We start from the raw sequence: 15599 nt of genomic DNA on the forward strand, positions 1-15599 counted from the left end.
CGCATACATTCACATTTATAACCTATGATGCACTATGCCATTCTTATTACAGGTGCGATTGTGGGAATCTGGAGAATGCATTAATAAAGAGGAAAATAAATACACCAGAAGGAGTTATAACCACAACAGTTGATCCTAATTCTGCTACTGTTAGCAGGGATGGCTTAGCAAAGCAAATATATTCTCAACTATTTGACTGGTAGTGAATACAACTGTGTACTTCATTCCTAAATCATGTATACAGTGCAGCCTTGTAAGTGTATTTGATTGTACCATGTGCAGGCTCGTAAACAGACTAAATGCCTCCATAGGACAAGATACATCCTCCGACCGGTTGATTGGAGTACTTGATATCTATGGTTTCGAAAGTTTTAAGACTAACAGGTAAATTATTAATTAAAATATGATTCCAATGTACAATTGAAGACCATTTATAAATGTCTCTTGTCTTGAACTCTTTTTCATACTATGGAAACAGCTTTGAGCAATTATGCATCAATTTCACCAATGAAAAACTTCAACAGCATTTTAATCAGGTATCTGTGGATGTTCAGGATATTATATTTCTCTTTGTTTCTATGGGTTGGTAAAAGAGTTAGTATTTGTCTTGGCAGAATGTCTTCAAAATGGAGCAGGAAGAGTATAACAGGGAGCAGATTGACTGGAGCTACATAGAATTTGTCGACAACCAAGATGTTCTAGACTTGATTGAGAAGGTGTGGGGTGCTCTTGACTCTTTTTTAGTTAGTTTTAAGCTGCTTAGCCATGCATCTTTCCAGTAATATAATGGTCATTATCACTAAAACATTACTTTGTTTCAAGATGGCTTGTAGAATTGGGTAGGGAATAATGTTAGAGGAAGGTGTCTCAACTTGGTTCGAGCCAAGCAGGAGTCTCTGAGCTGGCTATTAGATGTACCTTTGAGGTTTAAGTATTGCTTAAAATCATAGCCAGCTAAGTGCATCTTATCTTTTAACTCGAGGTAAAGCAACTAAAAAATATCTAATTGAGGAGAAAGCAGTCCCTATGTTTCTGCATATATGGGCACTGTGAAGGGTGTGATGGTGCAATTGGACTGCTGTTAACCCTGATCTGACTTTTTGAGAATAAACTTTCCCACAAATTCACTCAAAAGTCAAAACAGTTTTAAGAAAAAAATTGGCCTATGAATGGGCTATTTTGGAGCTTTGTGAATGCAGTTCTATAATCTTCCTCTCTTTTTCTTATCAAATGTCAGTAAACTATCTTTGTTGTTTTGGGGTTTCTCGTAACCTTTTTCCCTTCTTAATATAAAAGATATGCAGCTTTCCTGCGTGTTTGAGAAAAAAAATTATAACGTCATTGAGTATAGTGCCGTTATGTAAATACAATGTGCTTATGTGTTCTAAAAAACTTCATTGAATTACCAAATGTGGCTATAATATTTACTCAATATGTTTTCTCTGAACAATTCTGCGGTACTATGGTTTGTGGACTTGGAGTTATTTGGTATTTTTGAACTTTCATTATAAGAACTAGAAATGTTGTGAGAAGTGCTTTGCAACAGCAAGTGGTGGTCATCTAAAATAAATAAATGTGGGCAGGCTAGGGCTAATGTAAATGTGTACCCTTGTTATACTATCATATCAAATTTTCTTTTCTAATGGTTCAAAAGAATTTTTCTTTTCTAAAGTTCAATGTTCCTATCTCCCTTTTTATTTTTCAGAAGCCTGGTGGAATTATTGCACTTCTTGATGAAGCTTGGTGAGTTTGAACTTCTGTTGCATGAATGTAAAAGGCAGCTGCAAATTGTTTATTTCATGCTATAAAAGAGCACTATTTATTTCTATTTCCAAATCAATTCTTCTAATATAAGTTCTTTGGTTTTTGGTTTATCCTTTGTGCACCAGTATGTTTCCTAAGTGCACACATGAATCATTTTCTCAGAAGCTGTATGAGAAATTTAGGAATAACAAAAGATTTTGCAAACCAAAGCTTTCTCGCACGGCATTTACCATACAACATTATGCAGGAGAAGTAAGCAATTTTCACAACATCGCATTCTTGTCAGTACATTTGCTTGAGTACATTCCTTTCAATTTTGTTTTATTTTCCAGGTAACTTACCAATCTGATCATTTCCTGGACAAAAACAGAGACTATGTAGTTGTGGAACATCAAGAATTACTTAATGCTTCCAAGTGCTCTTTTGTGTCAGGGTTATTCCCATCAGTACTAGAGGAGAACACAAAAGCATCAAAGTCTTCCATTGCTACTCGCTTCAAGGTATGATTCTCCTACCCGATTATTATGCCTGCAATTCCTTACCAGGTCGGTTGGAGAAAAAATCCTTACCAAAGTCCCATTTTTTCAACCTGAAGTTTGGCTTTGGTTCTCTTTTGATAACTAAATTTCTCAGAGATCCATTTGGCCCCAACTCTAGACTTTAGGGTATGTACTTCAGATTTTTTTTTCTCTTTTTACTGAAGATGGTTCTTTTGGCATATGCTTTTATCAAAATGTGTTTATGAGGCTAATTTCCTTCTGTATATTCAAGAAAACAAACTTTCTGTATATTAGAGGAAGGCCAACAGGCTTGTACTACTTGAAATTGATTTACAGGAGGGATTACATATATATAGGGAATACAGGAAAGCCCAAAGGGCCAAGCCAGCCTGGGAGGCTGCGCATACAGCTAGGGGACTAGGGGTAATTAGCACAAGTACCTAGGACTAATAAAAGACCAGCAATGATTAACACAAGTACCAAGGAGATATTCTAACACCCCCCCGCAGTCGGAACGTCGGTAGAACGAACGTTCAGGCTGGAGCGAAAGTCCATAAAAACAGAAGAGGGAAGCCCCTTGGTGAAGATATCGGCGAACTGCGACGTGGTTGGAACATGAAGAACACGGACGGCTCCAATGGCGACCCGTTCCCGGACGAAGTGGAGGTCGATTTCCACGTGCTTGGTTCGCTGATGCTGAACAGGGTTGGTGGAGAGGTAGACGGCGCTGACGTTGTCGCAGTAGACGAGGCAGGCAGACTCCAGAGGGTGATGAAGTTCCTGGAGAAGCTGCCGTAACCAGGAGGCTTCAGTGACACCGTTGGCAACGGCACGGTATTCCGCCTCGGCGCTGGACCGAGAAACGGTGGGCTGGCGCTTGGACGACCAGGAAACAAGGCTGCCTCCAAGAAAGACAGCGTAGCCTGAGGTGGAGCGGCGGGTGTCGGGGCAGCCGGCCCAATCAGCGTCGGTGTACACGACTAGCTGTGTTGGAGTAGATCTGGGAATAACCAGGCCATGGCTGAGAGTGCCCTGGAGGTAGCGAAGAATGCGCTTGGCAGCCACTAGATGAACTTCCCGAGGATCATGCATGTGGAGGCAAACTTGCTGTACTGCGTATGCAATGTCAGGTCGAGTGAAGGTCAGGTACTGAAGAGCTCCCACAAGGCTGCGGTAGTCTGTAGGGTCGGTTACAGGAGGACCAGCATCTGCAGGCACTTTAGCACATGTGTCAACAGGGGTAGAGCAAGGTTTGCAATCGCTCATGCCATGTCGGGCAAGAATGTCCAGAGTGTACTGTCGTTGTGAGAGAAAGAGAGCATCCCTGTGTCGCTGAACTGCCATGCCGAGGAAGTGGTGCAGGGGACCGAGATCTTTCATGGCAAACTCCTTCAGGGCATCAATCACACGGTTGAGGAGCTGCTCAGAGGAGGCAGTGAGGACAATATCGTCCACATACAGAAGCAAGTAGACAGTCTCGGTGCCACGTCGATATATGAACAGAGATGTGTCTGTCTTGGCTTCAGTGAACCCCAGTGATAGCAGAAATGAAGCAAACCGGCTGTGCCATGCGCGCGGTGCCCGCTTTAAGCCGTATAGGGATTTGTTGAGCTTGCAGACGTGTCCAGAAAGGGCAGGATTAGTAAAGCCAGTGGGCTGAGAGCAGTAAACTTTTTCTGACAAAGTCCCATGGAGGAAGGCGTTCTTCACATCAAGTTGATGGATGGGCCAATCCCGAGAGTGAGCCAAAGTGAGGACAGTACGAACTGTAGCCGGCTTGACGACGGGACTGAAAGTCTCATCGTAATCCACTCCGGGGCGTTGTGTGAACCCACGGAGCACCCAACGAGCCTTGTATCTGTCCAAGGTGCCATCTGCATGAAACTTGTGTTTGAAGATCCATTTCCCGGTGACGACATTAGCCTTGGCAGGCCGAGGTACTAAATCCCAAGTATGGTTGTCCAGGAGAGCGGCAAATTCTTCTTCCATGGCCCGACGCCAATGAGGATTGGCAAGAGCATCCCGACAGGACCGCGGCAGAGGGGACAGAGCCTCGGTGTGTAGAGCAAGGCGAGGCTGTCGATACCCAGACTTCGCGCGGGTCGCCATGCCATGAGAGTTGGCGATGGGCGGGATGGAGACAGCTCCTGTTGGCAGTGCAGGGCCACTCTTGACATAGCGCGGTGGAGAGGGAACCATGCTGGAGCGTCGAGGAGGAGCCCCAGCCCCGGAGGGGGACTCGGTGGCGTGCTGGATGTAGGAGCACGTCGATTGTAGACATGGACGACGGGTGGCTTGCTGAAGGGTGGAGCCGGGGGCGCCTGCACAGGGGGCGCCATGGGCGCCTGTACAGGGGGCACAGTGGGCGCCTGTACAGAGGGCGCTGGTGCTGTTGACGCCTGTACAGCGGGCGCCGATGAAGGGGGCGCCGTGGGCGCCGGTACAGGAGATGGCGTGGGCGTGGTGAAACCGGGTGGGGGTGATCTGGACACCGGTGTGCCTAGTCTGGACACCGACAGAGAGGGGGCACGCAGTGGTGCAAGCGCTGGTATGGTGCCAGTAGCTCCAGGGAGACCTGCAAGAGGAACAGGGACTGATGGAAAATCGTCATCAGTTAGAAAATCCAGTTCATGTGTAGGTGGCGAGGGCCGGTGAAGGGAGAAAGGAAACGTTGTTTCGTTGAAAACAACGTGGCGAGAAATGATGACCCGGTTGGTAGTGAGGTCGAGGCACCTGTACCCCTTGTGATCAGGAGAGTAGCCAATGAAAGCGCATAAGGAAGAGCGCGGGGCAAGTTTGTGAGGGGCAGTGGCGGTGAGATTGGGGTAGCAGGTGCATCCGAAGGTTCGGAGGTCGTGATAGGATGGATGAGTGCCATAGAGCGCGAAGAAAGGAGTGCTCATGTTCAGCGTTGTGGTGGGGAGGCGATTTATGAGGTGGGTGGCAGTAGCAAGAGCATCAGCCCAGTAAGACGGGGGCATGGAGGCTTGGAAGAGCAGCGTGCGAGTGACATTGTTGGTGGTGCGAAGCATGCGTTCGGCTTTGCCATTTTGCTGCGAGGTGTAGGGGCATGACATGCGGAGAGAAACACCTTTGGCAAGGAAGAAAGCACGAGAGGCAGCGTTGTCAAATTCACGACCGTTATCACATTGCACGGACTTGATGATACAGCCAAACTGAGTGTGCACAGAGGCAAAGAAGTTGGAGAGGACAGTGAAGGTGTCAGACTTTAGGCGAAGAGGAAAAGTCCAAAGAAAATGAGAGCAATCATCGATAATAACGAGATAATATTTAAATCCAGATACACTGATAATAGGTGACGTCCACAAATCACAATGTATTAGATCGAAATTTTTTGATGCTCTAGACAAGGAACTAGTGAAAGGCAAGCGAACATGGCGCCCAAGCTGGCAGGCATGGCAGAGGGAGTCATCTTCAGACTTGCTGCAGATAATTGAAGAGGACTGGGCGAGGTTCTGAAGAACAGCCTTGCCGGGGTGGCCGAGGCGACGATGCCAGGTAGTTGGAGAAGGAGTGGCCACAAGAGCACAAGGGCCAGAAGGCGATGACGGGAGCTGCAAGGTGTAGAGGGGCCCTGAGCTGTTACATCGAAGGAGGGTGTTCCTGGTACGAAGATCCTTCACAGAAACACCCAGAGGGTCAAACTCCACAGAAACAGAATTATCAGTGGTGAATTTGCGAACGGAAAGGAGGTTTTTAATAATGTCAGGAGCTATGAGGACATTGTTGAGATGGAAAGGGCCAGGAAGAGTGGAGTATCCGGTGCCAACAACCGGGAGAGTGGCGCCATTTCCCACAACAATGGAGGAAGGAAAGGAGGAGGATGGAGATGCGGTAATCATACCAGGGTTGGAGGCGATGTGAGACGAAGCACCCGAGTCGATCACCCAGTCCGATGAGTTCGGTGGCGGGGTGAGGGTGACGGTGCTGAAGGCGTTGGCGAGGGACTGAGGGTCCCAAGGGGACCATGCAGGGGGCGTCGGGGGTGCAGCAGGCGTCCAGGCAGGAAGAGGCGCCTGAGGGGGCACCTGGTGGTAGTAGCCTGGAGGCACGCCGGCTGCCAGCGCGTGCTGCTGCATCTGCGCGTGCTGCTGTACCTGCTGTGAGGAGCTAGGGCGAGGTGGAGGACCGCGAGAGCCACCAAACGTGGACCCGGGCCACATGTGGATGGACCCGGTCCACGGGTTGAAGACGGAAGGCCACTGCGAACCACCAGGTGAGCCGCTGTTCGAGCCGCCTTGGCCACGGCCGCCGCGACGACGTCGGCCACGGCCACTGCCACTGCCAGCCGAGCCCCCCCCCCCGGTGTTCTGTGGAGAACGTGGGGGTGCAGGTCCGGAGGCTGGCTGTGATGCAGGCGGCTTGCTGGACGTAGAAGTAACGAGTGCCGATGGAGGTGTAGAAGGCGCCATGTTCAGCTCGGCCAGGCGCAGGTCGGCGCGGACGTCCGCGAAGGAGGGGAACGGCTTTTGGCGCGTGATGAACTGCGCCATGAACTGGAAGCGTTCGTTGAGGCCTCGCAGTATGTTCAGCACCAGAGTACGGTCATGAACAGGCTCGCCCAAATCAGCCAGTGCATCAGCCATGCCCTTCATCTTGCGGCAGTAATCGTCAATGGAGAGAGCGCCCTGGGAGAGGGTGCGAAACTCAGCATCGAGAAGCATGGCGCGGGACTCACGGTTGTTGAGGAACTGCTGTTCAATGCCGAGCCATGCTGCCCGGGCGGAGATGCCGTCGCGCTCGTGGATGACGTCCAGAAGGTCGGGGGAGATGGTGTTGAAGAGCCAGGAGACGACAACACAGTCCATCCTGGACCATGCCGGGTCGTCGAAGCGAGAGACGTCACTGAGGACGTGGTCCTTCAACTCGAATCGGCCGAGGATGAGGAGGACGTAGCCGCGCCACTTGCTGTAGTTGGATGACTGAAGATCAAGAATGATTGGAATCAGGTTCTTGATGTTCTGGATGGCAGCGGCTTGGCTGTGTAGATGAGCAACAGCCGCGGCTTCAGAGATGATGGAGCGGTCGTCGTCGTCGTGGGAGTCATCATCGCGGAGAGACTCAGCACGAAGGCGGTCCCTGAGAGCAGCAGCTTGCTGTTCCAGGGCGTCGGCCTGCGCTCGCTCCTGCTCGAGGGCGGTAGCGGCGACGCGAACGCGCTCCTGGGCGGCAGCGGCGGACTTAAGGAGTTCAGCCTCGGTCTGGAGCTGTGTGCTGCGCTCGGTGTTGGAGGAGCGCAGGGAGGCGGCCTCATCCTCCAGCGTCTTGGCGGCAGCGAGGGCCTCGTCACGGAGCTTGGCCGCGGTGACAACGGCCGAGGCTCCGGAGGAGGAGTTGCCGGAGGGAGCCATGGACGCGAGGGAAGGGCGCGCGCGCGGCCAGGGAGGCGTGCAGTCGCGACGCGAGGAGAAGGGGCGCGCGCGGCCAGGGAGGCGCGCAGCGCGAGAGGTCGGGCGCGGCTCGAGACGAGCACGCACGCCGAGGGGTGCGGAAGCGGGTTTAGAGGTCCAGGATTAAGCTGATACCATATTAGAGGAAGGCCAACAGGCTTGTACTACTTGAAATTGATTTACAGGAGGGATTACATATATATAGGGAATACAGGAAAGCCCAAAGGGCCAAGCCAGCCTGGGAGGCTGCGCATACAGCTAGGGGACTAGGGGTAATTAGCACAAGTACCTAGGACTAACAAAAGACCAGCAATGATTAACACAAGTACCAAGGAGATATTCTAACACTGTACAATACAGAAGTGCTAGAACAGAAATGTGACTGTCATTCCATATCTTGTTTTTGGGTTTACTTCCAGGTATAGAGTTCCATACATCATCATTTGAGAGAGGGAGGGAGGGAGGTGACAATGAAATTATAGTACCCCAGCCTATTAATAGTTACCTTGTCAAGTTCAGATTAATCCATGGGGATTTTAGGTAGGTAGGGTCAGCTTATAATCCTTTGTGTTCGTAACATAGCGCCTCTGAGTTAACCCTTTGCACGAAGTGAGGACGGATGTGATAGAGGTGCTATGCATGTGAGGGCTCACCTGTTGGGTGCTGAGAGCTATAAGTGGATTTTGGATGTGTGTGTTACAGAAATGGTACTATATTTGCAGAGTATGAAATGCCATATATAGAAAGTAAATGCATATTACTCGATACTTTATAGATAAAGAGAAGAGAACATATGAGTTTGTTCGACCACCGAGTTATGTTTCATGTGAAGTTGTTGGTATTGTGTGCTAGTGCCATTTATATCTGATATACTTCCGTGTTATTCTCAGTGGCAACTCCAAGAACTAATGGAGACTTTGAGTTCTACGGAACCTCATTACATCAGATGTATTAAGCCCAATAATCATCTTAAGCCTACTACTTTTGAGAACGTCAATGTTCTGCAGCAACTTCGGTGTTCAGTAAGAAACAGATCACTAATGGTAAAGTTTCCATAAAACAAAACCCCATTGTATACTCTAATGTTTCGTTGGCATTTCAGGGTGTTCTTGAAGCTATTAGAATCAGCTGTGCTGGATATCCTACAAGAAAAATATTTCATGATTTTCTCTGTCGATTCTGCATTCTTGCTCCTGAAGTTTTCACAGAAAGGTGAACTCACCGTTTGGTAACAAAGTATTTTTCATTGGATCTGCTAATTTTGCCATTCTATCCCGTGTTATAACTCTTTTCTTATATCTGACAGAAACAGTGAAAAGGTGGCATGCCAAAAGATTTTGGACAAGATGGGACTTCATGGTTATCAGGTGAAGAATGCTATAACTAATCCTCTATGTATGTTATATGCCTACATTCTTTTCATTTCCAGTTATTCCAAAAAAAGTCAGTCAAGTAACACACGCAATGCTTCCTCTTGTTGAGTACCTACACGCAATCCATGAGATTTTTTTTTCTAAGAGCTGTTTTATACCACCAACAGATTTTGGTTCAAACCACTGAAAAATTCATCTGTTAACTAATAACTACTCCATCAGATGCCATTACTCTTTTGTTGATTTTCATTTCGTTTGCTTGCCAACAATCACAATATGTAACACCTAACTACTCCTCTGTGGTTTGTTCTTCTACACAATTGCATGGCAGAGGTGTCTGCTTGCAGCATACCCAGAGAAAATGAAATTTTCTTGTGGTATTTAAGTTATTGATGTCCATGACAGATTGGAAGAACAAAGGTGTTCCTGAGAGCTGGTCAGATGGCTGAATTAGATGCTAGAAGAACTGAAGTGCGGAATAAAGCAGCTATAGCCGTTCAGAGTAGATTTCGCACTCATGTTGCTCGTGAGCAATTCCTTGCATTACGCATGACATCAATATCATTTCAATCTTTTGTTAGAGGTAAGCTGTTTTTTTTTTTTGAATCCTATTAGAGGTAAGCTGTTGCTAGTTGGTATCGAAACTGGAAACAATGGTCATCTCAGGTGGAATTATATACTGTCATACTGAGAGTACCATTATCTATTGCAGTGATATTGGCCTGTAAGTTGCATGTTTTCCTCAGAAGACAAGCTGCAGTACTGCATATGCAGAAAAGCTATCGCTGCTATTTTGCTTGGAAGACTTATTCGGAGCTATGTTCTTCAGCCATTACATTGCAGACAGGGTTAAGGGCCTTTGGTGCTTATAACAAATACATTATCAGAAAACAAAATAGAGCTTCTATTTATGTCCAGGTAGACTACAGATTCATTCTATTCTTTTTATCTAAAGGGAAGTCTGGTTATAACTTCCAATTTACACAACAACAACAACAACAACAACAAAGCCTTTAAGTCCCAAACAAATTGAGGTAGGCTAGAGTTGAAACCCAACAGAAACAATCAAGGTTCAGGCACGTGAATAGCTGTCTTCCAAGTACTCCTATCTAAGGCTAAGTCTTTGGGTATATTCTATCCTTTCAAGTCTCCTTTTATTGCCTCTACCCAAGTCAACTTCGGTCTTCCTCTGCCTCTCTTCACGTTACTATCCTGACTTAGGATTCCACTACGCACCGGTGCATCTGGAGGTCTCCGTTGCACATGTCCAAACCATCTCAACCGGTGTTAGACAAGCTTTTCTTCAATTGACGCTACCCCTAATCTCTCACGTATATCATCGTTCCGAACTCGATCCCTTCTTGTATGCCCGCAAATCCAACGCAACATACGCATTTCCGCGACACTTAGCTGTTGAATATGTCGTCTTTTCGTAGGCCAACATTCTGCACCATACAACATAGCAGGTCTAATCGCCGTCCTATAAAACTTGCCTTTTAGCTTCTGTGGTACCCTTTTGTCACATAGGACACCAGACGCTTGCCGCCACTTCATCCACCCTGCTTTGATTCTATGGCTAACATCTTCATCAATATCCCCGTCCCTCTGTAGCATTGATCCTAAATATCGAAAGGTATCCATCCTAGGCACTACTTGACCTTCCAAACTAACATCTTCCTCCTCCCGAGTAGTAGTGCCGAAGTCACATCTCATATACTCAGTTTTAGTTCTACTAAGTCTAAAACCTTTGGACTCCAAAGTCTCCCGTCATAACTCCAGTTTCTGATTCACTCCTGTCCGGCTTTCATCAACTAGCACTACATCGTCCGCGAAAAGCATACACCAAGGGATGTCCCCTTGTATGTCCCTTGTGACCTCATCCATCACTAAAGCAAACAAATAAGGGCTCAAAGCTGACCCTTGATGTAGTCCTATCCTAATCGGAAAGTCATCTGTGTCTCCATCACTTGTTCGAACTCTAGTCACAACATTGTTGTACATGTCCTTAATGAGCCCGACGTACTTCGTTGGGACTTTATGTTTGTCCAAAGCCCACCACATAACATTCCTTGGTATTTTATCATAAGCTTTCTCCAAGTCAATAAAAACCATGTGTAGGTCCTTCTTCTTCTCCCTATACCGCTCCATAACTTGTCTTATTAAGAAAATTGCCTCCATGGTTGACCTTCCGGGCATGAAACCAAATTGGTTCATAGAGACCCGCGTTATTGCTCTCAAGCGATGCTCAATAACTCTCTCCCATAGCTTCATAGTATGGCTCATCAACTTAATTCCCCGGTAATTTGTACAACTTTGAATATCTCCTTTATTCTTGTAGATCGGTATCAATATACTTCTCCTCCACTCATCAGGCATCTTGTTCGATCGAAAAATATGGTTGAACAACTTGGTCAACCATACTACAGCTATGTCCCCGAGGCATCTCCACACCTCGATTGGGATACCATCCGGTCCCATCGCCTTACCTCCTTTCATCCTTTTCAACGCCTCTCTTACCTCAGATTCTTGGATTCTCCGCACAAAGCGCCTATTGGTGTCATCAAAAGAGTCATCCAACTGAAAGGTTGCGTCCATATTCTCACCATTGAATAATTTGTCAAAATACTCTTGCCATCGATGTCGGATCTCATCCTCCTTTACCAAGAGATGCTCCCTTTCATCCTTAATGCACTTAACTTGGTTGAAGTCCCGTGTTTTTCTCTCACGAACCCTAGCCATCCTATAAATGTCCTTCTCTCCTTCCTTCGTACTCAAATGTTGGTAAAGATCCTCGTATGCTCTACCCTTTGCCACACTTACAGCTCGCTTTGCAGTCTTCTTTGCCACCTTGTACTTCTCTATGTTGTCCACACTCCTGTCATGATACAAGCGTCTATAGCATTCTTTCTTCTCCTTAATAGCCCTTTGGACTTCCTCGTTCCACCACCAAGTATATTTAGCCTCGCGTCCCCTTCCTTTGGTTACTCCACACACCTCTGAGGCTACCTTCCGAATGTTGGTTGCCATCTTGTCCCACATATTGTTTATGTCGTCTTCTTCCTTCCAAGAGCCCTCTTTGATAACCCTTTCCCTAAATACCTCTGACGTCTCCCCTTTCAGTTTCCACCACTTTGTTCTTTCAATCTTAGCTTGTTTATCCCTACGGGCACACACCTGAAAACGAAAATCTGCCACCAAAAGCTTATGTTGAGAAACAACACACTCCCCTGGTATCACCTTGCAATCCAAGCATGCTCGTTTGTCCTTTCTTCTTGCGAGGACAAAGTCAATCTGACTACAGTGTTGTCCGCTACTGAAGGTCACTAGATGAGATTCTCTCTTTCTAAAGAAAGTGTTGGCTATCATCAGGTCAAAAGCTACCGCGAAGTCCAGAACTTCCTCCCCCTCCTGATTCCTACTACCATACCCAAAACCTCCATGAACTGCCTCGAAACCTGCGCTTGTAGTACCTACATGCCCATTAAGATCTCCTCCTATAAAAAGCTTCTCACTACTAGGTATAGCTCTAACCAGGCCATCTAAGTCTTCCCAGAACTGTCTCTTAGCACTCTCGTCGAGGCCTACTTGGGGGGCATACGCACTAATTACGTTCAAGACCATATCACCAACGACAAGCTTGACTAAGATAATCCTATCTCCTTGCCTTCTCACTCCCACCACACCATTCTTGAAGCTCTTATCAATCAAAACTCCTACTCCATTTCTATTCGCGACTGTCCCTGTGTACCAAAGCTTGAAACCTGTATTGTCCACCTCCTTCGCCTTCTGACCCTTCCATTTAGTCTCTTGAATGCATAATATATTTACACGCCTCCTAGTCGCGGTATCAACTAATTCTCTTAACTTACCTGTAAGTGACCCTACATTCCAACTACCTAAACGGATCCTAGTTGGTTCGACTAGCTTCCTTACCCTTCGCACCCGTCAACTCTGATGCGAAGACCCTTGCTCATTTTTCACTACACCCGGGCGCCGATGTAGCGCGCCACTAAGGAAGCGACGACCCGATCCTTGGTTACTTGACACCATGCCCAGATCACGACACGGCGCGTCACGGGGGTGACGACCCGGCCCTTGCCCATTTAACACCATACCCGGGTTCCGATATGGCGCGTCGCTAAGAGGGTTACGCCCCAACGATTTTCTTTCGGGTTTCATCTCCATTTAAGTGGCTAAGTTTTTACATTGGCTCGCCACGCCTAACACAACCCTCCTCCTTTACCAGGGCTTGGGACCTGCTATGCTGGGACACCAAAGGCGCCCCACCATAGGCGGAGTTATAACTTCCAATTTACAGATTCATATTTTACTTGTTCATCTCTGAACTGACCCTCTGAGAATGGTTGCCTGCAGGCTTGTTGGCGTTGCCATAGAGATCGTTTGAATTACCTTAAAATGAAAAGATCAGTGTTAATTTATCAGTGTGCATGGAGAAGACGAATTGCTAGAGGAGAACTCAGAAAGCTCAAAATGGTACTTAAGTAATTGTATCATTGTTTTAATCATGTTGATTCTTCTGTATTTCACTTGTACACCCTTTTATTTGTTGATACCTTTTGTAGGCTGCAAGGGACACAGAAGCCCTGAAGGTGGAGAAGGAGAAACTTGAGGAGCATGTGGAAGAGCTGACTAGCCGTTTGGGCTTGGAAAAGAATCTTAGGGTAGATGCTGCTCTTGAATTACGAATTTAAGATAATGTTGATAAATTAACTGATGAATTTATGCTCACATAGTATCACTTTTCAGATTGATCTAGAGAAGAACAAGGCAAGAGAAATTTCAAAACTACAGGCCGCTCTTCGTGAGATGGAGCAGCGGGTTGAAGAAGCCATTGAGATGCAGGAAAGAGAATTAGCCAAAAAGGCTATTGAGGAAGCTTTAGCTCAAGAAAGAGAAAAGATCACTGTATTGACTAATGAAATTGATGAGTTGAAGGTACTTTTTTTCCTAAATCAACTTATGAAATATCCCAACTGTAGATATCTGCAAGGATTTCAGTATTGCATTGTTAACTTAATCAAATCAGATACAGTTATAGCATTTGTTTCAAGCTGAACAGTAAAAAGAATAGCCTGGTTACAACATTTTGATTAGAGTCTGATGGTAGAAGTTATTTATTTATCTGTGTCATGATATTTTCTTTTATGGATGACTGTAACTGACAGGTACTACTATTAAGAGAACGAGAAGAAAACAGTGCAACTAAGAGTGCACTCGTTGTTGCTCGGGAAGAAAATGATGTGCTGAATAAGAAAATTGTGGTTGCAGATGTAAACATGGAGCAACTTACAGATACTGTTAAGAGGTTAGTTACTCAATGACTTTAGACCTTAGTAGACTGTGCCATGTTTCTTTGGCTCTAGCCAAGGGTTTTTGAATTAAATATCTTTAAGTTGCCAATACTAAAAACTAGCATTACTTTCAGAATAGGACTTGAAAATTCTAAACCTTTCACTATAATAGGACGTATCCCTTAATATTGTTGCTTTTATGCAAAGGTCCGACAGAAAAGCGACTGTTGTGAAAACCTCATATGCAATTTATCCACAAAACCTTTCCATGAGCACATGTATCACACATGGATACTGATGCAGTCACACATATTTAAATGTTGACGTTGCATACTGTTAGGATCTGATTTGCCATTGCTAAACCTCATTGCGATACTAAGATAACAGTTGGACGCACTCTAGATTTGTTGGTTGATTGAATTATGTTAGCAGTACTATAGTGGAACATTACTGTTGAATTGGTATAGTGGTATGTGCAGCTACTATTTTCTGCTGCACTTCACGTGAGTGGGGAGGTGAGAGTCTGTTTTTTTGGGCCTGATAAAAGCTACAGCTAGCTGGTTCAAGACTTGCTTGTCTTGACTAAAACTTGTAGCCTAAGACTTAACTAACTTGCAATCTGAGGTAGAGACCTGACTCGTTGACTTGACTCACAGTAACAGAAAACTAACAGCAGCAAGGATTATACTTACAATTACGGACTATCCGAGCTCTTTCGTCATGTTAATTCAGATTAAAAGTCAATGTATGTAAAGAAAGAGGAAGTATGGTTTCCAGCTGAAAGATATAACATGTACAGTTGTAAATAAGATCACACTAGCTGGAACTCAAAAGTGAAATGAAGTGCTAGCAAGGAAATGTAATACTCTGGTAAACAAATGTCTGCTTCAGGAAACTGTTCACATGCACTTCATTATCCTGGTGATTGTTGTGATAGAGTGAGGAGCTCCAATACTAGTTTGTTTCTTTGCTGATCTCATAATATTCCATTTTGTCACATCCTCAGACCTAAAGAATGCAAATATAACTGATGTCTGGCTTTCAATTACTCGTTGAAGCTCAAGGCATAAATGAAGAAATAATAGAGAGTTGAAATTCAGGAGAACATATTTTCTATTAATTCACAAAGGACCACAAATACAATTAAACAACCTTTCTTTTAGTTCCATTTTGCATGCTGTAGAACGTGCTGGTACTTTCCCATATACTTGACCATAACCAAGTAAATCCAGTCTCATC

General features: G+C 45.8%; 1 protein-coding gene across 14 annotated transcripts in view; it reads left to right on the forward strand.

Annotated features, from left to right (window-relative positions):
- The window catches only part of LOC136518401 (myosin-17-like), a 28800-nt gene that overhangs the window by 3964 nt on the left and 9237 nt on the right, over positions 1-15599 (forward strand). For all 14 annotated transcript variants that reach the window (XR_010774482.1, XR_010774483.1, XR_010774484.1 and 11 more), the window contains exons 10-25: positions 53-199; positions 283-384; positions 479-536; positions 615-716; positions 1706-1743; positions 1890-2016; positions 2097-2264; positions 8566-8697; positions 8778-8887; positions 8982-9042; positions 9454-9631; positions 9761-9966; positions 13423-13542; positions 13632-13730; positions 13816-14004; positions 14235-14374. Coding sequence is in view for 11 of the 14 variants with exons in the window: in XM_066512060.1 (XP_066368157.1) it covers positions 53-199; positions 283-384; positions 479-536; positions 615-716; positions 1706-1743; positions 1890-2016; positions 2097-2264; positions 8566-8697; positions 8778-8887; positions 8982-9042; positions 9454-9631; positions 9761-9966; positions 13423-13542; positions 13632-13730; positions 13816-14004; positions 14235-14374 (1977 nt within the window). In the remaining 3 variants the exon portion in view is untranslated. The remainder of the gene's footprint in view (positions 1-52; positions 200-282; positions 385-478; positions 537-614; positions 717-1705; positions 1744-1889; positions 2017-2096; positions 2265-8565; positions 8698-8777; positions 8888-8981; positions 9043-9453; positions 9632-9760; positions 9967-13422; positions 13543-13631; positions 13731-13815; positions 14005-14234; positions 14375-15599) is intronic.

This window comes from Miscanthus floridulus, chromosome 17 (genome assembly GCF_019320115.1).
Source record: "Miscanthus floridulus cultivar M001 chromosome 17, ASM1932011v1, whole genome shotgun sequence".
NCBI classification, from domain to species: domain Eukaryota; kingdom Viridiplantae; phylum Streptophyta; class Magnoliopsida; order Poales; family Poaceae; genus Miscanthus; species Miscanthus floridulus.